General features: G+C 43.7%; 1 protein-coding gene across 3 annotated transcripts in view; it reads right to left on the bottom strand.

Moving 5' to 3' along the window:
- NTRK2 (neurotrophic receptor tyrosine kinase 2) overlaps nt 1-26409 on the bottom strand; it is a gene marked incomplete at both ends in the record, with an annotated part of 320362 nt that overhangs the window by 69940 nt on the left and 224013 nt on the right. For all 3 annotated transcript variants that reach the window (XM_080819658.1, XM_080819659.1, XM_080819660.1), the window contains one exon: nt 10760-10890. In XM_080819658.1, coding sequence (XP_080675784.1) covers nt 10760-10890 — 131 coding nt within the window. The remainder of the gene's footprint in view (nt 1-10759; nt 10891-26409) is intronic.

The following is a 26409-nucleotide window of genomic DNA, read 5'->3' as shown; positions in this document are numbered from 1 at the left end:
ACCTGCTGTTAGGGTCTGGGCAGGGCGGACATTGAGCTGCGACAGACCTCGTCTGCCCCTCCAGGAGGACCCTTCAGAGCTGTCCTGAGTAAGGGGGCTGGGCCTTCGGAGACTCATCCCAGCCCACCACTGGATGGAGACCAGCCCAGAAGGGGAGTGACCTTGAGTGGACTTCCTGAGTCCCCCCAGGTTGAAGCCTTCCCAGCAAGTGAGGGAGCAAGTCCTTCATTCCCAAAGGGGGCAAGAGGCTCGTCACCGAGTCTGTCACACGATGAGCTTGCACTATGTAACTTAGCCTGCCCAGGACCGCTCTCTACACAGGAGGGCACGGAGGAGTAGGCAGGGCCTGCCTCACCTCAGTGACAAGGAAACATCAAGATGACAGAGGCAACAACAAGGTCGCCAAACCTTTTCCGCTGCAACCCAGCATTTTCACAAACTGCCTTTAGCTGGATTTGAAGCTTTCTCGCCAGGGACGACCTGACCCAGAGAAACAGAAATCATATCTAGAGTTTTCTTGAGGTTAGAGGCAGTTGTGTCTCATGCCAAATTCTGGAGATACCCATTGAAAAAAAGGGTCTGGTGGTGGGGTTCCCCATTCTCATGTTAGTATGCGGTTTTCTGAGAAGGGTCCCTTAAGGGTACCTGCTTTGAAAAGTGAGATGTGGTCCAGCAAATATTCAGAGAGGCTATAAAACTTTGGTAGGGTTGTTGCCATGGAAACTACACATTTCTTCATTTAATAACAAAATGAACAGTGGCTGAGAGCCTGGGGTTTGGGGCTCTGCTCCCCAGAAGCTCCAGAAACAAGCTTTATACCCTCCCAAACTCAGCCCCTTCATCCCTGTCGCATAGGGAGATGTGAGGTGTTTATCTCGATGACTTGTTTAGGTTGGTTTTTAATCCAACCACTGTTTTGTTGAATTCCTAGGTAGGAAAAAAATCATAGTTAAGGCAAGCAGATAGACATGGAGGAGATGGATGTTGTCATTGGCTGGAACAAAATACACACATGGGAACGTCTCTCACCCTTGGATTTGAATTATGGTTTTGGGTACGTGTCTGTCTCCACTACTTCCTTTGACAGCAGAATCCAGAGTTGGGCAAATAAAAGAACCCTTGACCCATGAGGTCTGTGTAAACTAGAGATAAAAGAGCACCAGGAAGGAATGAAAAGTGAGCGTTCTGGAAAGGCGGTGCGCGGGTCCAGGTATAGGCAGAGAAAGCAGGCAGGACGATATAAGGATCAAGAGGAGACTTCCCGAGTCACTGGCTCCTGACGGGCTGGCCACAAATGTTTGTGTTCTCCTTCTAGTCAAAAGACAGGTCCTCACAATGGTGGTACTCAAAAAGAAGGTGTTCTAGCTTAGAGTTTAAAAAAAAAAAAAAATCTGGATTCAAATTCTGACACTGCTCTGGACCTCTCTGAACTCTGATTTTCTCCTCTGTGAAGTGAGGGGAACGATATCGTCTTATTCACAGGGTCACTGGGAGGACTGAGTGAGGTCGTGTAAGCTGAGATGCCTCCCAGGGTCCCTGGTAGAGAACGACATTTGAAATAAAAACCACAACGAGGTCTGCATTCGATTTGCTCACACGAAGATCCGGGGAGGCCGAAAGATGCATGGATAAGGCACGGAGATGGCCCACCATGAGAGCAGCGGGCCCTGGAGGCAGCCCCCATTCCCCTCTGAAAGCCCTTTGAAGCCTGTGGTGTCTTCTCAGAGATCAAGACTCCTTACTCAGAGGCTGCTCTGTGTCTCTGAGAAAGCTTATTTCTGGGGCCTCGGCCTGTCTTTAACAGTGAGCTAGAGAAGGCCCTTTAAGCCATCACTGCGAGACGGGAACAAATTCTGTACGTAAATTCTTTTCTTAAGTTTAGCTATATAGCATTGCTTCAAGAACACTAGACTGTGTGTATGTGAGTGTGTGTCCAAGTGTGTGTACATGTGTGAGAGAGAGAGAGACAGAGAGAGTCAGGCGATGGGGAAGAGGAGTAGGATGGGAGAGAAGACAGGATTTTCTCTGGGGGGAGGACACCAAACTAAAAGAACTAAGGAGCATCTAACATTTCCATTTCCCCAAAGGAATCTACTGCAGGAAGAGACCATTCTCAGTGTAATGTCAGAAGCTATGCTTCAGTAAAATTTTTGGATTTAAGAAAGATTTAAGAAAGATTTCACTCTTTGTGGGGCGAGTGCATCTCACAAACCCTAGCTTCATCCTATGTGCCCATCCATTTTTGCCTGTTGGGTCCTTTTTCTAAATTATGATTCAAATCTATTTTAAGAGATTCAGAAAATATGGCAGTAACAAGTTGGGCAAAATCATCTTCTGAATTTGGCACTCGAAGGACAGAATTTTTTTCTAAGGGTGGAACCATAGCCAGACAGCAATCAGAAGCTGGAAAAATCCTGCTATCAACCCTATTTATAAAAATCATCTCTGTTTTCGTACCATGGCTGATTGTCATTTTACTCAATTAAGGGAGGCTTGGCTGGTTCCCCGAGTCCTTGGCAATGGACATGAGGTGGCAGCTTCCCTCACTGACAATCGCCTCCACTTTGACAGGCATATTTGCCCCATCATTGAGCATTGCTATTTTCTTACTCCTGGTGTCTGCTTTGTAGCTTCGTTTCTTCTTATTCCTGGTGAATTTCCTGACACTTCAAAGCTACCGTCCTTTCTGAAGACATTCTCAAGGGAGAGGTCTCATCCAGAGCTACAGTGAGTTACTGCCTTGAGCACACACCGTTTCAGAGTTGGAGGAACTGAACAGCATGTGGTAAACTTCAGCACAGAACCGAGAAACTAGTGAAGGCAAATTAGAAGTCAGGAAAAAAAAAATGAAAAGAAAATTAACCTTCCTCTCAAATGCGTCCATGAAATATTAAGGTTAACTAACAGGAAGCTAGTAGGAGAGGCACGAGAGCTTATTGGAAATGACCCATGTGATTGGATGCTGTAGGATAGGATAAATGATCATGCATTTCAAAGTGCACGTGGTTTAGGAGACACAAGGTTAAACACAGATTGCATCCTTTTTTAAAGCACTGATCTTATATTCTTCTCCTATAATTTTTAACATCATAGAAACAAAGTTAAGCTGAAGGATAAGAAAGAAGAGATCATCGTGGTAAGACTTCATCGTGTCCAGTGCCCATAGCCATGCTTAAAACAGAGGCCAGTGAGTAATCTCCCATAGGAAACAACTTAGATGCGTGAGAATGTCTATCAATGCGCCTAAGTTCTTCTGGGTCAGGTTCACTGGGGCAAGACCTGTCGCTAATGGAGACTGTTGACTCTTCTGATATCTCTTAAACCTGCACTGTTCAACAGGGTAGCCAACAGTCACAAGCAGCTGGTGGTCATTTGAAATATGGCTAATCCAAATTGAGATGTGCTGTAGGTATAAAATACACACCAGATTTTGAAAACTTACAGCAAATAAAGCATCTCGTTAATATTTTTATATCAACAATATGTTAAAATGCTATTTTAGATATGTCGAGTTAAAGAAAATGTATGAATACAGTTAGCTTCATCTGTTTCTTCTTACTTTTTTCATGTACATACTAGGAAATTTAAAAATACAAATGTGGCTTGCATTTGTGGCTCTCATTGTACTTCTGTTGGACAACCCTGTTCTCAATAGGCTATCGGTGGGTCAACATGACTTTTGGGACTGCTGGAAAACAATACTAAACTGAAATAGAATTAAGGCAGATTCCCTTCTTGTAAGGTTCTCTTGGGCAATGATTAGCCAGGTGTTTAGAGTAAGCTGTAGTCCCAGTGCTATGAGATTCTTCTAACTTATAGGGTCTCTTCTAAAGGATGGGAGAGGAAGCTTTTGTCAAGTTCTTACAATAGTGAACTTTGGAAGACTACGTTGTAATAAATTCAGAGACAGGATAGAAAGAAGATCCTAAAAACCAAGGAGGGCTCAGTAGGTGGCTCCCCTACATCCTGACAAATGTAAAAATTAATGAAGTGATTATATGAAAATGAAATTGATCGCACTCAGTGCTCACTGTGTACTAGAAACCAACATTCTGTGTATATCAACTCGATCATATGTAACTGGCCTTTGCGAGGACTTTAATTATGTACCAAGTGACAGCTTCAAATACAAGATTCATAGCCAGGGTGTTGATTGCTGCTATCTTTATTTTCACAGCCACGCTAACTCTTACAGTTTGGAATCTAACGAGTCGACCATCCAATGGGAAACGCAAGGCCAAGTCCTATTTCACACGCCTTAAAATGCTTGCAATAATTTGGGTGGTGAAATTGACGGCTTCTGTGTGCATATTACATCAAGTCGCATATTATAAATGCTAAGTCTTTGGAAGACATGAAACTAATTCATAGCAACAGAGAGATATTGACTCAAAGGAATGAAATAGAAGTTGTCCTCCAGTAAGGAGAGCTGCAATATATTTACCAGCTTTAAATACAATTAAAAATGGGAGCTGATTTCACTAAAGCTGCTGATGGATCGTGGTAGACTGGGACTCAATCGGGAGCTGGGTTATCATGCTAAAGTCAATGAAAAAGCAGCACAGCTACTGAGAGGCCCATGTTCCAGAGATACAGAAGTGTGAAATGAAGTCTCCAGCTGTGTTCAATACCAGAGGAGTCCTCATTCCAGTGAAATGCACTGTTTTGGGTTTAGCATTTCTGAGAAGATGGGGATGAATTGGAGATGAGCCAGAAAATAGGGTTAATAAGACCACTTAACAAGACAAAAAACAGACTTCCTATCACAGGTTAAAAGTTGAAGTTTCTGGAAAGCGGACGTGGATAGGGCAAGGTAGTAACTGGAACCTACCAGACTCAAGCACAGGAGGGGTCCTCACCAGGAAGATGTCACTCTCCCTCCTATAGCCTACGGGAGTGTGCACGTATGCACGCACGTGTGTGCACGCACACATACACACACACACACACGCATGCATGCACCAGGAAAAAATGGGCTTACACTAAAGGACATTAGAAATCTATTAAACAATGCCTGGGCCATAAAGACAGTGAAAGCTTTTAATGAGCCACTATTAAAAGTTGGATGATTTCTATTCCTAGAGACTTGTAAAGATGGGAGTCGATAGCATTTTCTGCAACACTGTGTCCTGTCAAGGTACACAAACTCCTTTTTTGGGACAGCACTAATGAATGTTCTCTTAAATATACTCATCTTGTCATCTTCCATTTCCATTTTGTGGGGACAAGGATTTCACATGCCAGTATCCATGGAGAAGTGGGAAGGGAGCACAGGAAGAGGGAGGAATGGGAGGGAAACTTCATGATTAATCAAGATGTGAGGACTGATAAGGTGACTGCCACAAAAAAAAAAAAAAATTTAAAAACCCTAAAATGAGAGAAAGAAAGAAAAGAGCCCCCTGTCTTAGAGATAAATGTGCCTGGGTAGAGCAGTTGAATTGATGAACTCTTGATTCCCTACAGACCGGGAGGAATAGCTCTTCACCCTTTTTTTTAGGGATGGAATCTCTAATATTCCTTCAGGGAACCATGGCTCCCTACATTCAGTCTCTGTGTGTCATGTAGACCTGACCTCACCTTCCATTTCCAAGGATGTGTATGTGACCCAGGCCTGGGTATTCAGATTATTATTCAGCGAGTCAGAGGACCTGGGGACCCAACTCAAGACAAGACAGTAGGAGCTGTCCCTTGGACTTCAGTGTAATTGTTGGGGAAGAGGAGCTCTCTTTGGGGTTGCTAGGATGGCAGGATCTAAGCCCAGAACCATTGTCACCAAGTCTTTACCACAGTGGAAAGGAGAGAACTGGTCTGGGAATACAGTCAATACAGAGGAAAGCAGAGCCAGGAGATACATACACGGAGAATTGATTTTCTGGATCCAGCAGTACCTGAAGCAAGGACACTAGTAGCAAGGTTTTCCAGTAGCTTCAGCAAATAAATTTCCTTTTCTGCTTAAATCAGCTTGAGTGAGGTTTCCCATGAGCATGCTACAACTGTTCTTATCAAAGCTGATAATGATGTTTTGCTTATATTCACTCCAGAATCCAGTTTTCTTTATTTCCACCTATTTCCTTAAATTGCATTTCTACTCAGAAAAATGCCAAAGTGTCTCTCGTCCTTACATACAGATGAGCACAACTAACACATTCCTTTGCATTACTTGGTAAGTGGCATCATGTTGAATTTCCTCACTTGGGGCAACCAGGGCATGTGCAAAATTCAATAAGTAAAAAATGCGGTGCACCACAAGCATCAGACTGAGGGGAGGCCTGAGTTTCAGTCCTAGGTCTGACATTAAGTGCCCTTGTTCAAGCTACATGACCTTGGATGGGTCATTCGTCTTCTCCAGGTTCCCATTTCTTCATTGGCAAAATGTGGGAGTTAAGCTAAAGAACATCAGTTAATAGCCATCCCTTCATTCATTCAACAAGCATTTATTCCATGCTACTAGATATTGGACAATGTGCTAAAAAGCATGGTTTCCACTCTCAAGGATATGTCACTCTCTCTAATGGAGGAGGCACGCAGTCATACCATTGATGAAATAAGCTTGCAGACACATCTAGAATTAACAACCTTGACAAATGCCATAAAAGACAAGTACAGATGCCTTAATGGATATGATGAGGAGGTCTGACCTAGCTGGCAGAGGAGGCATGGGGAGGTCTCTCCAAAGAGGAACAACTTGAACAGAGAGTGGATGGATTAATGGCAGCTGTGTGGACCGAGGGGCTGAGGTCGGGCTCTCCAGACGTAGGAATGGCAAAACATGTTAGATGCTACTTAGGGTCTGCAGAACGGCAATGTACCAGAGCACTCATCAGTCAACTCTTCCAAAACCCTTGGTGAAGAAAATCAGCATTATTTCTTCCCTTAACAAGAAGATATTCAGAATCGCAAAATGCAAAAATCCGGAAGGAAGTGCTTGTTGAAGTCAGATCTCACCATTCCTGGTCTCAAATGTTCCTGTAGGGTGCCTCTCACTCGCTTTAACTTACACCTCAAGGAAGTCACTCGACTTCCCCGGGTCTCGGATTTCTCATCTATAAAACATGAGACTTGGGTTCTATATAATTTCCAAAGTCTGTCTTGCATGCAGCATTTTTGTGTTTCTAGAAATACACCTGAGTTAGTGGAGGGGGGAGGAGAGGACATGAATCCGACGACGCACACTTGTGGCTATATTTAAAAAACAAAAATCAGCGTGCATTCATAGTACAGGAAAATGTTGTAGGCATTGTAGCTATCGAAACGCAGGTTGGATGGAGCCAAAAATAGTTAACGCACCCACAGCTAATGCAGGGAAACTACCATGAAGCGTTTCCTTGGTAATTGAGTTACTTAAAGGTAAAGTAACTCATTCTGATCAAAGACCGGTTCCTCCGCTTCTCACCCTCTTCATGGGTTCTGCAATCGTGATTCAGTGTAAAGGGAAAAAAATAGCTGTTGGCGTCCATTTCACTAAAAAACGAAGGTCATCCAAAAACTATCAAGAAAAGGTCACTCTGGTTGGCTCCCAAACGGGGAGATAGTCTTAATGGGAGAGGGACGCTCAGCCCATGTGGGCTCCTGAGTGCCTTCAGATCACGTCCATCTTAAACTGGTTCCTGCAGATCCCTCAAGTTCTTAAAATCCTTTGGGGCAGGCGATGCCCGAATTTACAGGAAACTGACGTCTGTCAGTCTGCGTGCAAAGCCCTGGATTTCAAACCAGTCAGCTCCTTCCAGAGAAGGAAAGAGGACAATAGCTACTATTTCTTAGACGCATAATCAATGCTGCAGGGGTTGCTAGGCAACGGGCAGAAAGCCTGTCAAACACCCCTGGGTACCTTCAATGGTAGAAGTGCAGCTCCAGGAGCAACTCCTCAGAGGTGACAGGCTGGGCGGGGCCCCGGAAGGGGCATTCCGTTTGTCTCATTCCTGAAAAATTTGCTTTACTGTAGTTAGGACTGAACCATAGACATTTTCCTCCAAGGTTCAGGGGATAGTCTTTGAACACACTTCCAGTTGGCCGAAAAATGGGGAGAGCAGCTCTGTGAGGGGTCCGTGTGCCATTGTGATCCAGCCGTCCTGGAGCTGGGGAAGGCCTGGCTCATGCCTGGGGGGGGGAAGGGGGGGCTGCAGCCTCTGAATCCCAGAAAGTGAAAATGCGCACCCTCTCTGAAGCCAGAAGTCATTCAGGCAAACGTAAGCAAAGCCTCTGATAGCAACAAGACTTCACAGGCAAGGTCGTGGAGAGGAGACGTTTTAGGTGTGCAACCTTGAAGTTGAAATGAATTTTTGAGCTGCAGGCGTTTTCGTCCTCTCGGCTTGAAATAACAGTTTCATTTGAATTTCAACAAGAAGGAACGAGCCCACAAAGAATCGGGAGTTGATAAAGGGGAAAATTCAAGTTCTTGTTGGTTTGGTTGATTTGGGGTTGGTTTGTTTCTAGCAGTCTTGCTTCACAGGCGCTCACTGTAGGTCATGAATTTGCCAACTTATTCGGCAAGAGGACCGGGTCCTGCGTCTTCGTCAAAGGTGGGATTAGGACTGCGACTGGATTCAAACCAGGGAGAAGCCTCAGCGGTAATGGCAGTGGGAGATGAGCCTCAGGAGCAGCAGGCTGTGTGGGCTGGGTAATTGTTTACACTGCACTGACCCTGGCTGGTGCTTCTTCAGGACCAGCCCAGGCCCTGAAACCCTGTCCTAGCATGTGTTGGGAAGGAAATGCGACGCATGAGTTGAGGGTGACCCAAATGTAGCCGGGGAACACCCTCTCTTCAAGGGCGTTCAGAGAACAGCGAAGCAGGCGGAGAATACGGAACGACACTCCCATGAAAGGCTTTCCCCACTAAGAAATTTGGTGCCTCTCTCTCCGTATCTGGCTGAGGTCCCTCAGCTACTCCTACACTGTCATCTAGGATTCCCTAATCTCCCAGAATTTTCTCACATTCCAAGATGCTCACCTTGTGACCCCAAGAATCAAGAATCTGAATTCAGAGTCTGACTTAGGTCCCTGGGGGACCTCCAAATATCAGTGGGAGGAAACATGACTCCAGAACGTGAATCCCTGGTCTTCAGGGTCCTTGCGGATAACTCGTGGCTAGATTAGGATCAGATTTTCCCTAAGCTGCTTCTAGCTCTCATATTTTATCAGTCTATGAATCTACAAAAATAGAGGCACCTTTTGGTCCCATTTATCCAAAGTGAGGGGAAAAAGCAGCAGAGGAAAGCAAAGACTGCAGAGAGAACACTGCCAAATGTTCTGAACATTTTGTGCTTTAAAAAATAAACTTTCTGGGTAAATGAAAGAAAAGAGGAAGCAGGCTCAGAAGCAGGAATAACCACCCCTCCCCCCCCCCCCCCACCGCCCAAATCATGGAGGGATTCTTACTTTACACCTTTTACCCCATCTGACCTCCCATCTTTCCAGCATCTTCCTGTCTCCTCTCCTCTGGCTCCCTCTCCCCCTCCATTTGCCTAGCTTAGTGAGACGATGTTTACTGATATTACATTTACCCTCCCTAGAAAGTTCTGTCCTTTATTCGTTCCAAAGTGCAGCTTTTAGAAACCTTTGGTGAGAGTCTAAGAGCCTCCGGGCCACTCAGGTTGGGATGATATCCGGGAAGCAAATGCACCGTTTCTTCATTTGGATGAATTTTAACAGAAAGTGTATTTAGTCCGCAGGATGAGTAAGTTCCAGAGGTTTCTCTCTCCTCAATTACCTATTATGTATACAGTAGAGTACTTTGATGCTAAGTACAGCACTAATGGAATGGACAGCTGACTTTTAAACATGAAGTTTGTCCTGGTTGTAACTAGTAAATGAATGCAACGTTCTGTTTGGCAGAAACAAAGAAAACCCAATCATCTTCCGTGAAGCCAAGAAGCTCCATCTTATTATACTAGCCAAGCCCAATTCCTTTGCCACTTAATTCATTTTATAAATATAGGCCTCTTTTAAGTCTTTTACATATATTATTCAATACCTTGGTGAGTTGGGATTTTTTTTTAGTTTTGACAATGCATATGTAAAAGATCTGCTGAAGTCTTTTGTGCTATTTTTGTTAATTCCTATGTTTTAGAGAGCTCAGTGGAAATTTCATCCCCTCCAGTAACATTTATCTTACTGAAGACCAGGTCTCCTTTTTGAGTTGGGGGGGGCAGTGTTGGGAATTAGGGACTTTCAGCCTCCATTATTTCAGTAAAACCGTGTGTCTCCTGGGGTGTTGGAATCACAAGAGATGCCATCCACCGCAGGACGGAAACATGCCCGCCCTGTATGCAATCCTGGGGCTCTGGGGACATTCAGGAGGGGCAGGGTAAGATGTAACAGAAGATGTCAGCAGAGCAGAGGGCTGAGAGGGAAAACGGACTCCAGTCTCCCTCGTAGGGCCCCCACCGAGGACAAGCTATAGCTGAGCTTGGCAAAAACACCAAGCCATCCAAGGACACAGATTGAGGCTCCAAGATGTGTCTGGGGGAATTCTGTCGGACCTTACCGACCTCCACCCAGTGTTTAGTTAGCACTGACTTGGAAGAATAGCCCAGAGCTCTCCACAGCCCATGGACTGGTGGGTCGCCCCTGAGAAGAAGCTCCACAGTTAGATGAGCCCCAAACACCATTCCCACTGTCCACTTAGTTCCAGAAAATTTGAACACATCCACCGGAGCAGATGTAATTTGCTCCTGAATTGGCCAACTACAACATGAAATAATGTTACTTCCACATATGAGTGCAACCACGGATAATGAGACATTCTGGAGTGTTCTCTTACCTTCACTGCCACCAAGATCTTGTCCTGCTCAGGACAGAGGTTATAGCATTCAGCTAGGAAAACTTTTCCAAAGGCTCCTTCGCCTAGCTCCCTTTTCAGAACAATGTTATGTCTCTTGATGTGCTGAACAACTGTAAAACAAAGACAGAATGGAAATTGGAATCGAGGCACGCGGAGGTGAAGGCGGAGGGTGGGAGTCAGGGGCCCGCCTCCTGAGCTTCTGCCCTCTGCCCCAGTCAACCAAAAGAGAGGCTCAGTACCCATTCTCACTGTGCACCCCAAATAACTGGAAGGAGGTTACACCAGCGTGCTCTCCAGAGCTCAATTATTACTTTCGCTAGAACTGAAGAAGTGACTTTCCCATTGGCTACAGAATGTCATTAATGAACTTCCCAAATTAGGAGAGGGGAGAAATGGAAAAGATGAGACATTAACAGCAGACCTCTTACAAGCCAGATGCTTTGCATATACTTGTTTGTCATGTGTCTCGTGGGGGAAAGGCAGAGAGAGAGCCAGGAATCCCTATTTCTTTGTCAAGATGCCTCAGACTTCTAGAGGAGGGAGGCAAGATCTGGGCATGGCTAATTAGAGCTTTGTCCTCCTGGTAAGCTGGGCTTGACCAGGGTTGAGACTCTTTTCTCATTCCAGAAATGTCTAGAACATGCTACGGCTGGTTTCCCGAGCCCTTTCTAAGATCATGCCTTAGTCTTGGCTCTCCAAAGCCAAGTAGAGACAAGAATAGATGCATGGTGGGAAGAGAAAATATTTCCCCCTCTTGTCTAGAGTGGACCTGGCCCATGTCCACTCATCTATACGCCTTCCTGAGGAATAAGGCAGGAGGCCGCCAAGGCTCTCTGGAAGCCCGTCCGTTGCAAGGAGGAGAGCAGAGCAAAGCATTGCTCAGAAGGACAGAGCCAGTGGGAAGTCCAAAAGAAGACTGTGTGGAGGACAGAGCTGTCATGGGAGCTTGTTCCTCTTCCCCCTGACTGTCAAGTGCTCAGCCCTCAGCCCAGGCTTTGGCAAGGTCATTGGCCGCCATTCTTTCCAGGATGCCTCATCCTTGAATGGCAGTATTAAAGAGAGACTGGGAAGCCTTCTGGAGCTTGGAACACGTGTCCCTAACGGTATTCTCTCGTTTTACTCCCACATCCCTGGGAAGCATCTCTCTCCGTATTTTGTAAGTGGGGAAACTGAGTCTGGAGAAAATTCAGTGATTCTCAGCGTGGGAACGGAGGAGTTGAAATTTGAATTCGGGTCTGTCTGAATCCAGAGTACACGCACGAAGTTGCTTTTCCATAGTAAACTGTGCTACACATGGCAAGAGAAATAGAAATATGTAAACAATAAAAAGTAAACATACTCTCCCAGCTTCCTGTTTAGTTCACCCTTCAAAGGCCAGTTCAAATTCTCACTTCCTGAAAAGGGTTTCCAAGATAACTCTGACCATCAAAGACCTCCTTCTCTGAATTCATAGTACATCATGACATGCTTAGTTGAATTCTGGCTTATCTCGCAATTATTGCACATCTGTAAACACACTGAGACTAAGAGCAACCCCCTCTATCTTCTATAATCATGTGTAATGCCTCAGGTGCTGAGCCCATAGAAGATTTATTACTGTGGTTTAATTTGATGATCTTTCTTAAAAGCCTTTTTTTTTCTTGAATGTGAACTTCACTGTGAAAACAAAAGGAAATACTAAGCATATTTCTGTAATTTAAATAATGTAAACCTGTCATTCCATCCAAGAAACAGACTATCACCAGTATGGTGAAAGCACCACTATGCTACCGTGTTCTTTCTTGATGGTATCCACTTCCCCGCTCTCTTCTGGGGGTAATTACTAGACTGAATTTTGTGTTAATCATTTCCTCCATAGGTTTGTTACTAACGCTATATCCCTAATGAGATGTTGTTTGACTTTGCTATGTAAATGGAAACATACAGTGTGTATTCTTCCACGTCTTGCATTTTTCACTCAACAATGTCCTTGAGATTGAGTTACACTGAGTTACAATGTGTATAATAGTAATTCCTTTGCTTTTACTACTTTATAATATTCAGAGAAAGGACTATACCACCACTTATTTATTCATTCTATGTTGATGGATCTGCTCTGCAGTTTCTTTTTAGATACAATTTCTTAAAAAATGCAAGTGGTAATTAAGGTTTTGCTGTAATAAGATTTTTCCCCTGATAATTCATGTGGTTTGGAGCTATGATGGCTTCCATGAGCCTCTGGGAACTCAGGGTGATAAAAAATCAAAAGGTCTTTTATGAGCAACAGTATTAATGAATATAAGAATGTATATTAATTTCTCATGCTCCAGTAGCAACGGCCGAATTTAAGAGAAGAGAAATGTGTTCATTAGGTAGAGTGCCCATATAAAGAGACAAACGTAATTCTTGCAGAGAATTAGCTGCCATATTTAAATCTAATATTTAACTTCATGGTTGTCACACGTTCATTGAGAATTAAATTGCCACTTGATTTACTTTCTCACCCAATCAAGGCAAGTATTTAACTTTTTTTTTTTTGCTTTTAATTTACACTTTCTTTCCTGCTTTCTTTCTATTTATTTATTTATTTATTTATTAAAAAATTTCCAAACAGGAGAAGAATTTGGTGGAGAATGAGTTGAAGTTTATAAAGCCATGAATAAAGCCACAATTCCATCACCTTTAAAACTAAAATCAATGGGACCAGTTTTCCTATGCTGACCTTGAAAGCAGTATATAGGCACTAAAGCAGCCTAATTCTCTGAGGTCAGGGGTGGGGACAAAAACTAACCTGAAGCTCTCACATCACTGAGCTCAGAGTTTCTTCCCAATCTCTTCTAAGATAGCACTGGGACTCGTCCCCACCTGCCCCATCTCCTGTTTCCCTCCATCACCACAGGAAGTCCTCAGAACGTCTCAGGGCGTCCCTCCTTATTCAACCTCTTACTCCAACACCACTCATCAGTGCCCATCTCTTCACCTTTCTTACAGACCCTCCCACAGGGCCCTCTGGTCTCGTTTCACCCACCAGCTCCCTATATCCCCAACCTCTCCCTAGGTCTCCCTCGACCTCCCTGACTCATACAAAATCTTGGCTATGCCCCCAAAGAGCTCCATGGCCTCAAATGGAGGCCACCCCCAACCTTTCCCCAGTCACATGAGGGTCCGTGTGCCTGACTTCTGACCACTACCCATTTTCTCCTGCCAGAGCCCCAGCTATCTCAGAGAATCTATCTTGAGGATCCAGCAGTCTATTCCACTTCTGCCCCCTCATTGCTAATTACTCCTCTTACCCATCGATATCCCAATTTACACTATCCCTTTCCACCCTACTCATGCCATCATTCCCAGTGACCAAGGTACAGAGACGCTTAGTAACTTGTCTAAGCTGCAGAAACACTGGGCTGCATTTATCTGAGTCTTTTATTGGTGTAGCTAAGAGCCAGGCGCTGGGAGGTTTGGATTGGCTATCTAGATGGCATTAAGCTAACTTTCTCTGGGAGCAAGACTGTCTTAATGAAGGAAGGAATGCACCGATGCACATTCCTCACAAGCTCTTGATTTTACTGTGGACGAGCACTGGGAATCACACTGTCTTAAAGGGCCCTGTGAACACTTGGATTCATTTGATTCAAAATATTCTGACTGAAGTGAGTCTAAAGATCCCACGATAAATAAGCTATCAGGTAAGCATGTAAAATTTTTACATGCTTCCTTTTCTGGGATCAGTCAATTGTCTGTTCTTAACTCCTGAGACAGGAGTAAAATCATCTCAAACCCAACATGGACAACTAATAAAAAAAATAAATATGAAAACACAAACTCTAGCATCGGTGTCTTCCTAGACTTGGAGGAAAACTCAAAACAACAGTTGATTTAAAAAAAAAAAAGTTTTGTAGAAAAGTTTCTCTTTAAAACTTGCCTTGCCAGAAGACAAGGAGGTATCAAGGCGAGATGGAAATACACCAAAGTCATGTGCTCTGCAGACTGATCTATGTCCCCCAGTACAGTCAAAACAAAGCACAGGATTAAATTACTGCACAACTCAACCTACTCTATGGAATCAGAGAGAAACTGAGGACCGGCAACAGTAATCAAGATGAGTGCCTGAAAACTATCTGGACATCTTTGCCATTAATGGAATTTTCCAGAGTGGAAATTTGGTGCCCTTGGCCATTTGCTTCCTGAGGATCAGAAAACTGAGCAGATCTCCAGTTTCATGTTAGTATCACGTTACAACCCCTGACAGATGTGTTTCCTCCCAAGTACCTTCAGTAGCACACAGAGATGCCTGCAGGTTCAGACGGTTTAAATCAAATTCCTGGTATTGATATCCCCCAGAAACAGATAATCTCTATAGACACACAGGTTATAGATGAAGTGTTAATCTCCATCCACATTCATTACTACCAAATCTAAAACTAATGAAATAAATGCATAAATAAAACTACCCACTTAAGGGTGAAATCGAAAATGTATTCTTCCAATTTCCTCAGTAATGGGGTTTCATAGAAAGCCCCTTGGCCCAGTGGACATATCCCGCTTAGCCTATGACCCTTAAATTGAGTCATTAATTGAAATCTCTAATATATGCCAAGTACTAAGTGATCTGCAGTTAAAAGGAAGACTATTCTAAAGTTTGAAGCAGAAAGATAAAAAGTAGTATGTCCTAGAAGACAACATTCTACAGTAGATGCAATCTCTCTGTTTCCCTACAGACCCGAATGTAGGGTCAGCCTCAGCAGTTCCGTCTCAAGGGACTGGGTTCTATGATGGCAAAAAGAACTTCAACCTCCTCATGTTTGGTAGTCGCAAGTGAGGCTCAGAACAGCGATGCATCTTCCCGGGGCCACACAGCTAGGAGGTGACTGAGCCTGGACTCTCTAACACAGACCTCCATTTGAGACCCACCTGAGGCAGTCAGGGCCTCCTGGCATTAAAGTGGAAATAAGCATTGCATCTAGTTAATATCTCTTCTATCAGAAATACTTGAAACACTTACATGTATCATCTGAAACGGACCAAGCCTCTTGTAAGGAGGAATTTCATCAGAAAACTGCTAACAAAATAAAACAACTACAAAAAGTGAGAAATGATGGGGCACCTGGGTGGCTCAGTGGGTTAAAGCCTCTGCCTTCAGCTCAGGTCATGATCCCAGGGTCCTGGGATCGAGTCCCACATCAGGCTCTCTGCTCAGCAGGGAGCCTGCTTCCTCCTCTCTCTCTGCCTGCCTCTCTGCCTACTTGTGATCTCTTCTGTCAAATAAATAAATAAAATCTTTAAAAAAAAAAAAAAAAAAGTGAGAAATGAAACCTAAATGCCTTGGAAAAAGCTCGAACTTAATTTTTATATAGGATGAACAAATGTCATTTACCGAATATCTTAATGTCTGTTTCACGGGCAGCATACTGAAACAGGTAAAATCACCCACCTTGTAAAAATAAAGTTGCATGAAAGACTGGAACTATGGTTTTGAATTTCATCTACATTTTTATCAAAATACAAGGCGGTGCTAAATTGGAAATAAATGCAATTAAGACCACAGACATAAAACACACCAGGACAAGATAAGGCCAAATATTCATAAATAATATTAATGATGAAAAAGAACATGGAATCATCCTGAGCTCTTCTTAAGTACATTTCAGCAAAAAATCCCAATGTGCATTACCGTCAATTAATTTTCATATCTCCCCGAATGAGGTCAACAGTCACATTTATTTTACAGATGACACCGCAATTAATTGACTTACTGGTGGTCATAGAGCAACCCACTTATCCTTTTCCAAGTGCTATTTCCAGTGAAATGAGGATGCAGGGAGGGGCCTAACATGCATGGATTGCTATTATGGGCCAGAAAATGTGCTGTGGTTTACAAGAATTATCAATCTTCATAGTAATCCGGTAGGGTATCCTTAGGTCCATTTTCAAATTAAAGTAAAAAGAAGAGGATCAGGTGAGCTAAGTAACTCATCCAATGTTGTACAACCAATAAGGGGCAGAGTTAAAAATTACTCTACTACAATGTCCTACTTTGCCTTGGCCTTCTGATAGAAAACAAAGTGAAAGAAAAGCCAGATGAACTGGACTTTTTCTATCTAGCGATACGTGGGTCGACTTTCACCAGTTTAGTTCAGTAAGTTTTGACTAAGCACCTACTATAGCCTGGGCATTTTTCTGGGGCCCAGTGAAAAGGATGAGCAAAATAATCCCTGTCCTCAAGCAACTCACAACCTCAAGGAGCAGAAAAATACGCTTATATCTATCGTATCTTTTCCTAACACCTTTGCTTCATTCACAAAAGATTGTAGGTACTTGATAGGACCATGCAAAGAAAAACAAAACACCCAAATAAAAACTTGAGTCAGGGAAAGTGGAATAGAAGACCAAGACAAGGTGCTAAGTAGAAATGCAAATGTGCAGATTCTAGGGGTCCCACGGGGTTACGAAAATTAAGTCATAATTTGGATCCAAGCCTCCTGGCAGCAGAAACCAAAAGAGAAACCCAATAATTAATAAAATGTGGATGATCCAGAAATAAAAGCACAAAAAATCCTTACGGTAAGTGAGATTCTTCATGGCATTTAGTTTTTGAAGGAATATATCACATGGATTTTACACAGGGCATCAGCGTCCTCAACAACACCCACAGAGTAAATAGTGATCTTCGTAAGAAATAAACATATAGCACAATAGCCACCCTCAGAGAAAACAGTGCAAGGTTTGATGGTATCCCATCAGAAGGGCATAAAAACCAAGGTCTAGGGGCATGCTCAAGAATGTCTTGGGGATGTGATATCCCCACACCCACTGCTGGGCCTAGAACACACCAGGCGATCAACACAGAGAACAAGGAGCCATGGGACCAAAATGGGCACCCGAGAAAGGCAGGAGAAAGGGCCAGGAGTGAGCCTGCTGGGGGCACAGGAGTTAAGTGAGAAGTAAATGGGAAGAAGGGAGGGAGGGAACTAATAGGAGAGATTCCTGGGGAAGCCACTGAGGGCAGAGTGGGCAAGAGATATGGAAACATTCTGAGACAGAGAATAGAGATTTTGAGGGAGCCGCCTTCTGAGGGCCGCAGCTCTGCTGCTCACCACAGCGTGCGGCCACGGAAGGAGGAAGAAGACTTCCAGGGATTCCCGAGTTGCGCATTAAGCACAGGCCATCATAAGCTTTTAGGCTAAGCCTGCCATGGGGTCTGGTGATGGGCAAGACACTCTTGGAAACAATTTTGCATTCCTGGGAGGGCACCAACTAGCTACGTGGCTGCCCCAGACAACATCCAATGGCAGCAAAGGACTCTTCCATCCTAAACCAAATTTTAGACCCCGTGCTGAACGAGCGCAGGGCAGCTGTGGGGGAGAGGAGCGGGAATGGAGATTATTGAAACCCTACATCACAAGGGATAAAGGTAATGGGGTTATTTGAACTTAAATACAAAACCTTCTTCTAGAAAACATCCGGAGAGGGGGGAAAGCCCCAGAAACCATCTTTCAAGCTGTGAGACTGAAGGGAACACCACACTTCAAAATACACATACGGCACATCCTTCGCTTTGACAGCCCCTAACAGCCAAAATTATATCTGTTTTACACACTGGCAGGTGGTGGAGTTGGATTGATTTGCCCTGACAGCCCTCCCTGCTGGAACAATACTTGTCAGTCAGCCCCGGCAATGTTTATATTTTCAAGAATAATTATGCCAAGTGATTGCACGAAATCCTGGCAGGTGGGCAAGAAAGTCTTATCTGTCTACCCCTCTGACCCTGTGTCCCTGACCTCTAATGTTCCTTCTGCTCCCAGGGATGGAAAACATCCCTTTCATGACCCGCGCCCCCTCCTAAGCTGTATGCACAAGCCTCCATTTGAGGGTTCGACACTGGTGCCTGTCTTACCATCTGGGACCCTCCATTCCAGGGACCTCCCCATGCAAACTTTCTCCCCTCCAGTAACTTCCACTGGTAGCCATTACAGTTTCCTAATTGACTTCTTCAAGATCGTTGGGTTTTTCCAACATACACAGATGTGAATGTCCCCATCATGCAACACATCTTTAGCTGTGGGTGAGGGTAATTCTGAACTCAGAATGGTGGGCATTCAGGGCTTCCCTGACCTGTGTCTAACATGAACATAGTGACTATCTTCTTGGTGCGCACAATTTAGCACACACATTCTAGATCACAATGGGATCAATGGTGATGGGAAGGACAAGCAAAGTGCTAGGCAAGTGGGCCACTCAGGAAAGGCTTGTGGAACCATTGAGCCAACCTCAGAAATTCAGATTGGAGTCTTTTTTTTTTAAGATTTTATTTGTTTATTTGACAGAGATCACAAGTAGGCAGAGAGGCAGGCGGGGTGGGGGGGGGAAGCAGGCTCCCTACTGAGCAGAGAGCCCAAATGTGGGGCTCCATCCCAGGACCCTGAGATCATGACGTGAGCAGAAGGCAGAGGCTTAACCCACTGAGTCACCCAGGTGCTCCCAGACTGGAGTCTTTATGAGGGAAGCTCTGAACTCAAGAGGGAGCAAGGGCTTAGCTTAAGGTACAGCGGGAGGCCAGTGGGCATTTTATGAGGTCCGGAATTCCATGCCAGCTTCTCAGGCTGCTTTCTATGGCCCTAGACTCTGCCCCAATTCCAGGAGAGCTCATAACCAACAATATATGGCCAATATCTGAAGGATGGGAGGTGACAGGATTTTGGGGTGCATCCCAAAAGTTTTCCATCTCTAGAGGGCTTTCTGTCCAATTAATATGCATAGCAGAGTCTGATGATATTTCCTCTTTAATATGCTTATTTCAGAACTCATATTTTGGAAGGTAATGCTAATGTTTATTTTTTTTAAAAGATTTTATAATACTTGTAGCATCTTTCAATTCCTCCCCCCACCCCACCTCCTCATTTCACCATTTAAGCGTCTATGTGAAGAGAGCTGTGTTGGGTGCTATGGAAGGCCTAAGGATGAAGAAGAAGAGGATGTCAGCGGATGTTAATCACACTTCTGCTGTGTGCTAGGCATTGTGTTAAATGCTGTACATACATTATCTTCTTGAGACGTTCTGAAGGACTTGGGGAGAGACATCATTGTCTCCTTTTAGGGAATGTAGTAACTGAGTCCTGGAGATGTTAAGTAACTTATCCAAAGCCACACAGCTGGAAAGTGGGTTGTGAAACCAATCAGATTGGTTTCAATCTGATTGGTTTCACAACCACGTACTCTCCCCCAGGAGAACATGGCTCTTTTCCTCAAAAGATGGGCAGTCTAATAGGGAGATGAGGCAAATATACAAATAACAGTTGTCAAGGCAGAATATCAAAATGGCTATGACAGATGTAAGAAATATAGGGTTAAGAGTATCTAGAGTATCCAGAAGAAAAAGAGTCAAATTCTTTGAGTAAATGATGTGGGGTTGGAGGATGTGCCTTGTGAGTTTTCCCTTATAAGTTGAGCATCACTTGGAATGTTGGTTGGAAAGAAGGGCCATGTTGGCCATAGTTGATTATGATATTTCCCAAATGCCAGGTTGTCAAGGACTGGCTCGTCCACTGGACCTATCTGTTAAGACGTGTCCACATTAAAGTCCCAAATCTGAAAGCCGTTTAGGTTGAACTAAGTGAAGTTTCGATTTGTGCAGGCCCAACTGTGACAAATATCAGTTATTTCGTGTGGCTTAACCTAATTTATCACTTGGCTGTTAGGTTTGCAAACAGAACTTCTGAATGTTAGGAAAGGAACCATATCTTTTAGTTTTCAAGAAAATATTAAGGAAAGCAATACATGGACAGGGTAACAAATCAAATAGTACTGAAGAACTCAGGATGGAAAGAAATTGCCCCCTCTACAGGCTTCCCTATCCTCAACCCCATTCTCTTGGGTGTCTGATTCAATACAATTTGAATTTTTGTTTTCTAGGGATTTCTTCCATGACTCTAATCAATATGTATACTTTCTCTTCCTGTTTTCCCAATTTCAGACACTTCGCAATTGTCCACTACTCAAGAGAAGGATTTCACTCACACTATCTCCCACCTTTTCCCAATAACTGGGAGCTGAAATATTTTCAGTTCTTCTACTGATAGTCTATCATACTCTTACCTTTTTAAAGCCATTATGCTAGACTCTTCTGTATACCATGAGCCTATTAGCCCCCTTACCTCTACCCCAGTCACTTCACGTATTCTTTGAGCTTCACCTTTACTGCAACTCTGTCATGACTGTTATTATATGTGGTTCAACTTATGATATGCTACAATTAAGTGTCTTATGTGACTAAAAATTGAAAAGCGATAAACACAGTTTATTTCAATACAACCAGTTAAACACTGTATGCCACAAGGCTAAGTAGGTGACAGGACTTCATTTCCTTTTTGATGTGTCTAATGTCACAGAGAGAACTTCTGGGCAGCTCAAAGCAGGACGTTATCTAAGCATCAAGATGAAATGCCTTCTTTCCCCTACCATCAAGACTGTCCTAGAGTCTAATTCAAATCAGATTTTTCATTTATCCTGTTGGGACCTGGCAGACCTCTCAATCTGAGGCCTGGGGCTTCTTCAACACTGGGAAATTACCTTCTGTTTTTTTCTTTGTTAAATTTCCCTCTACCATTTTTCTGTGTTCTCATTGCTATTTGGAAATCTTAGTAGCCATATGTCACCTCTCATATAGTTGAACTGTATGAATTCTCTCTCATGAATTGCTTCTCTATGTCTCTTATCTTTTCTTCTCCAGCTTTGTCTCTCTCTGCCTTTTTGCTCTTGTTCTGGAAAATTTTATTGACTCTCTCTCAGACCTGCTATGGAAACCTTCAGTTCAGCCATCATGTATCTAATTTTTACGAGTTCCTTCTTGTTTTCTTAAGATTCATTTTTCATAGCTACCTGACTTTTATTTTTGTATATAAAATTCTCAAGTCAGAGAACACTTGCTTTTTTCCAATTCTCTTCTGATTCCAAAAATACTTCTGCTTCTCCAAGGTCAGTTTTTCTCTTTGGATCCTTTCTTTCAGTGCTTATCATCCTCATGTGTATGATGGATCTTGAATCTTATTTATATTTAAGGATGGGTAGCTAGTAAGGGTTTCTTGAGTTCTTATGTCAGTAATTCTGTTTTTAGATAGTGCTATTGCTTAGGAATTGGGTCACTGGTAGAACACATAGATAAACAGGCCTTGCTTTAGGACACATAGGCAAAAAGTGGACCATTAAGCAGGACCATAAACATGCTAGACAAAGAGAACGTCACTCTGGGGCTTCAATATCCATACTATTAGCCCTCAGCCTCTAGGGTAATCTGGCAATTTCTGCATAGATGTGCTTTCGATTTTTTTTTTTTTTTGATCTGAGGATAAATAATGGGAGGCTATCTGTTTCTCTGCCAGATTGGAGGGGGTGGGGCATACCACTCATTCAGTTGCCCTCCCAGTATGTGTAAGCCCTTTCCCACAGATACTCACTACTCTACCTGCTGCATTTGTTGGCTCCAAACCTGGAGAACAACAGGGCAGTCCTGCCTCCACCTCAGAACCCCTACAGCATATTCTGAGATGAAGATTCTTCCACTGTGTTTCATGCATGCATATGACGACCACACACTATCTCTCTTCCAGAAATCTATTGAGAAATCTTACCCATTAAGGATTTCCACCTCTCTTTCCCTTCTCTGTATGGTTATGCTCAGCTCAACAGTCCAGATGGAATATCTTCACTACCTTTCTAAGGAAGTGCTTCTTGGAGTCTCCAGAGCAGATGGGATGTTCTCCAAGAGCTCAAATAAGACCTTAAATAACCTATCCATTTTATAAATGAGGACAGTAAGGCACAATAAAAGTGCTTATTTCCCAGAGCTGAGCCAGGACCCAAAACACATTTGCTTGTCCTTAAATACAATGCCATTTTCATTATACTATGATCCCTCTCATTATAGACATTTATCATCCAAATGCAATAAATAGCTCAAGAGAGTAAGAATGGAGGAAAGCAGGGAAGATAAAGGTGATATGAAGTCAGTGGAATATTGCTATAGTCTGTCCCTGGAAGTCAAATTACCCTTCTTCCATAGCTATTGGACTTATCTCTTTTGTCTTCTGCCTATTTACACTCTCCATCTTTGATAAGCTGCAAAACTTTGGGTGTGAATTCATGTCAAGAAGCATGGTGATGAAGGCAGTTTATGAGCTGTGAGCAGATTTATAATGTGAAAGTCATGGTGCTCGGGTCTCTTTCCTCTCTGTCTTATGATAAAGACTTGTTCTGTGGGCTTCTGTCAGCTGGAATGCTTTCAAATTTTGCAGTTAATGATACAAGCTCTGTTTCTGGACAACGGTTGTAAGAAGTACACAACTAAATAACATTTACTCAATAGCACTGCTTGAGAGAGGAGAGAACAGTCCCCACCCATTGGGTTTTGGGGTCCTGTTGGGAAACTAGAGAGGGCCAGACAAATCTAGCTCCCCTTATGGTTCCATGGGTTTTATAATGAAGTCTTTTATAGAAATTGCCATCTCCTGTGAGAGTTTCAATGCTGTTATTACAAAGGGAATGACTTATACTGAATGAGATTAAACCTTCTGTTAATACAAACCACTTACATTCAGGGTTGGTGTGGTCCAAAGTATTGAAATGATATCTAATATTTGGAGTAGATTATATTAAATAAATTCATTCAAGAATAAGCCAAAGTTAAATTCTATGGTATGCTGAAGTTGAGGAAGAAATGAGCTGAGGACAGTTTGTCCCTGGGGCTATCGCTAAAAAGTGTCCAGCCCTGCTTGGTAGTCCCACTGGGACCTGGGCAGACAAGACTCCAGGAAGAACCTGATTTCTCAGGAGAAATAGTGTACAGTGGGGCTTACCATGGGACTCTGGCACTAACTTGGTCTGGGATCCCCCACCTCGCAATGGTTGACTGAACCAATGATGTTTGTAAGGTACTGCAAAATATTCTTAGATTTTGTCACTCCATCTTATGCAGGTGCACGGTGATCACAAGCCTAATGAAATCACACTAACCACCCAAGAACCCATGAAGGCCAAGGAGGAAAATGCCCATGGAGGAAGAGAAGTTGGAAACGAGGAGGAAGGTATTCCCTATGCAGGGTCCAGGGGGCATGATGAGTGAAAATGGCCACAAATCGCAGGCAGGGAGTAATGGGCAGAAAGGAAGGCCCAGTCCAATCCCTGCTAATATCTAACTACATGACTAAGAGCAATTTACTTAAACTCTCTGTCCAACTTCGATTTCTTTCCTTTGGCTATAAAGTGGGAATAAAAATGCCTGCCCCATGCCCCCTAGGGAGAACGAAATGGTATGGTAAATAACAAGTACTCTAACAAAGAAAATGTGCTATAAATGTTTCGTGGGGAGAGCACTGCTGTGTAGCAACGTCACACTCAAGATTACACGGTGACACATACATTTTTGTGGTTCAAGGTAATATTAACTATGACACACAACTACAATAACATTGGGGCCTCCTGTTCTTCAAGTACTTTCAGGCTCATAAAGTACTCTCCCATGTTGTTTTATTCAAATGTTAAAACAGCTCAGTGAAACAGGCTGTGAAAATTTCCTGAGTTCCATTTCACAGCTGAGGACACAGAGGCTCAGAGAGGCCAGGGAGTTCGTCCAAGGCTGCACAGCAGGTCCGTTCTAGAGCCAAACACCCAGTATGGCCTTTTTATTCCAAGTTCAATGTTCTTTACGCCCGAGTGGCAGAGCGGGCATTCTGGAGAGCAAGAGAGTAAGAAACTTCATTCCAGACGTAAAACTTACAGATGAGACACTAAGATCAATGCAAGAGGCTAATGCAAAAATAAGGGCCAAGCATTTGCCTACTGGAGGGATAGGAAGTCAAGAAGGAAAAGTTAATGTGGGTGGGAATTAGAAGAAAACTTCACAGATTAAAAAAAGAAGAAGAAGAAGAAGAAAGAAAAGAAAAAGAAAAAAAGGGCTGGGTTGAACTGTGAAGAATGGATCTCTTTGAATAGTTAGAGGCAAAGTTGGGCAAAACTCTTAAGAAACAAGGAGAAGCCAAGGCACGAAGGCAGGGTAGTAGGAATACACCTGCTCTGGTTAATTCAGGGTGCAGTGAGGGGGGGGCAGGATTAAGGTTGCAATAGAAGTTTCCATTGGTTAAATAAGAGCAGATCACAGAGCTCCTGTGGGCTAGCTGAGAGGTCTAGATTTGATCCAATAAGTAGATGGGAGCTATCGTAGGTTCCTGAGGGAGGGTGTGGCATTATATAAGCAACGTATTTTCTGGTAGGAATATGCACAGTGTGTTTTAAGTGCATCCTGAAATAGAGAGAGCAGCTAGATGTTTGCATTAATAAAGACCTAATCAGGAAGTCCTGGGTTACAGCGAGGCGATGAAAATAAAAAGAAAGCTATAAATCCTAACAGCCAACAATCTGAGCAAAGAATTATTCACTCAGCTACCATACTCCACATGACTCTCAGAAACATGACCAGCTTTTCTCAATCACATTTCCCCTTAGCCATGCTGCCAAGGGATCCAGAGTTGCCAAAGTGAAGAGTTCATTAAAAATCACGTGAATTTGGGGGGCCTGAGTGGCTCAGTCGATTAAGCAGCTGACTCTTGATTTCGGCCAGGGTCATGATCTCAGGGTCCTGGGATGGAGCCCTGTGTCAGGCTCCGTGCTCAGCATGGAGTCTGCTTGTCCCTCTCCCTCTGCTCCTTCCCCTGCTCTCTGTCTTGTGCTCTCTCTCTCCCTCAAACAGAAAAATAAATAAAATCTTTAAGAAATATCACATGAATTCATCAAAAAGATTCTTATTTCATCCCTTGGTCTTCTATCCAAGAAGACTTCTCAGAAGTAAAACAGTTATACACACGTGCAAACACCTTCAGGCTCATCTCCAGACCTTCCCAATGCGGTGAACTATGGACTCGTGTCATGTGAATTCCTGCATCTAAGTGTCAGAAGGTGTGGTCCAGTGTCGCCTTTCACTGGACCCATATCACCTCCAAGGAGATGCAGGAGAGGATGAGGAACAGAAGCAAAAGAGGCGAGCCGCCGGTGCAAAAGGCGAGAAGGAGAAGGAGAAGGGGCCGGTCACGGACAAGTCTAGCACTGGTGATTGGAGAGCCTGGATCCCAGCAACTCGATCGTCTGGTCCAAACAGAGTCTCAGGGTTTTGATCCAGCCTCTCCGGCACCTTGGATCTGAAGCCACATTCAGAAGCAAAACAGGTTCAGGGCTGAAATCGGTTCCCTTTTTCTGGCCTGGCAGGCGTGTTTGTAGACATGATCAGATTTGAACACAGCCACAGCCTCTGCTGTCGTCAGTGAATTTTAATAATGGCGTCCTTCCCCTTTAAATTTCAATGGCTGTGTCATGCTTTCCGTTCCCTCTTCAATTCAGTGTGTGGGCATCACACACACACACACGCACACCCATGCTGTACCAACAGCTGCTTGCCAGTCAATGAAGTCACATTACTCTGTCATGGGGATGTGTGAAATAAGCCGCCTCACAGGAGGTAGGCAGAGGCAAGCAGGATGCAGTCAGTGTAACCGGGATTCTTCTCTCTCCTGCGCCTGACTGTTTTGTTGGCTCATTGAGCAGAGGAGTGAACAAGCTTCATTGGGTGCAGAACTGTATTTAGGAAAAACCTTTTCTTTTTATTGTTG

This window comes from Martes martes, assembly GCF_963455335.1.
Source record: "Martes martes genome assembly, chromosome: 12".
NCBI classification, from domain to species: Eukaryota; Metazoa; Chordata; class Mammalia; order Carnivora; family Mustelidae; genus Martes; species Martes martes.
The sequence above is the reverse complement of the archived record's forward strand: the minus strand, read 5'-3'. Positions and strand labels throughout refer to the sequence as shown.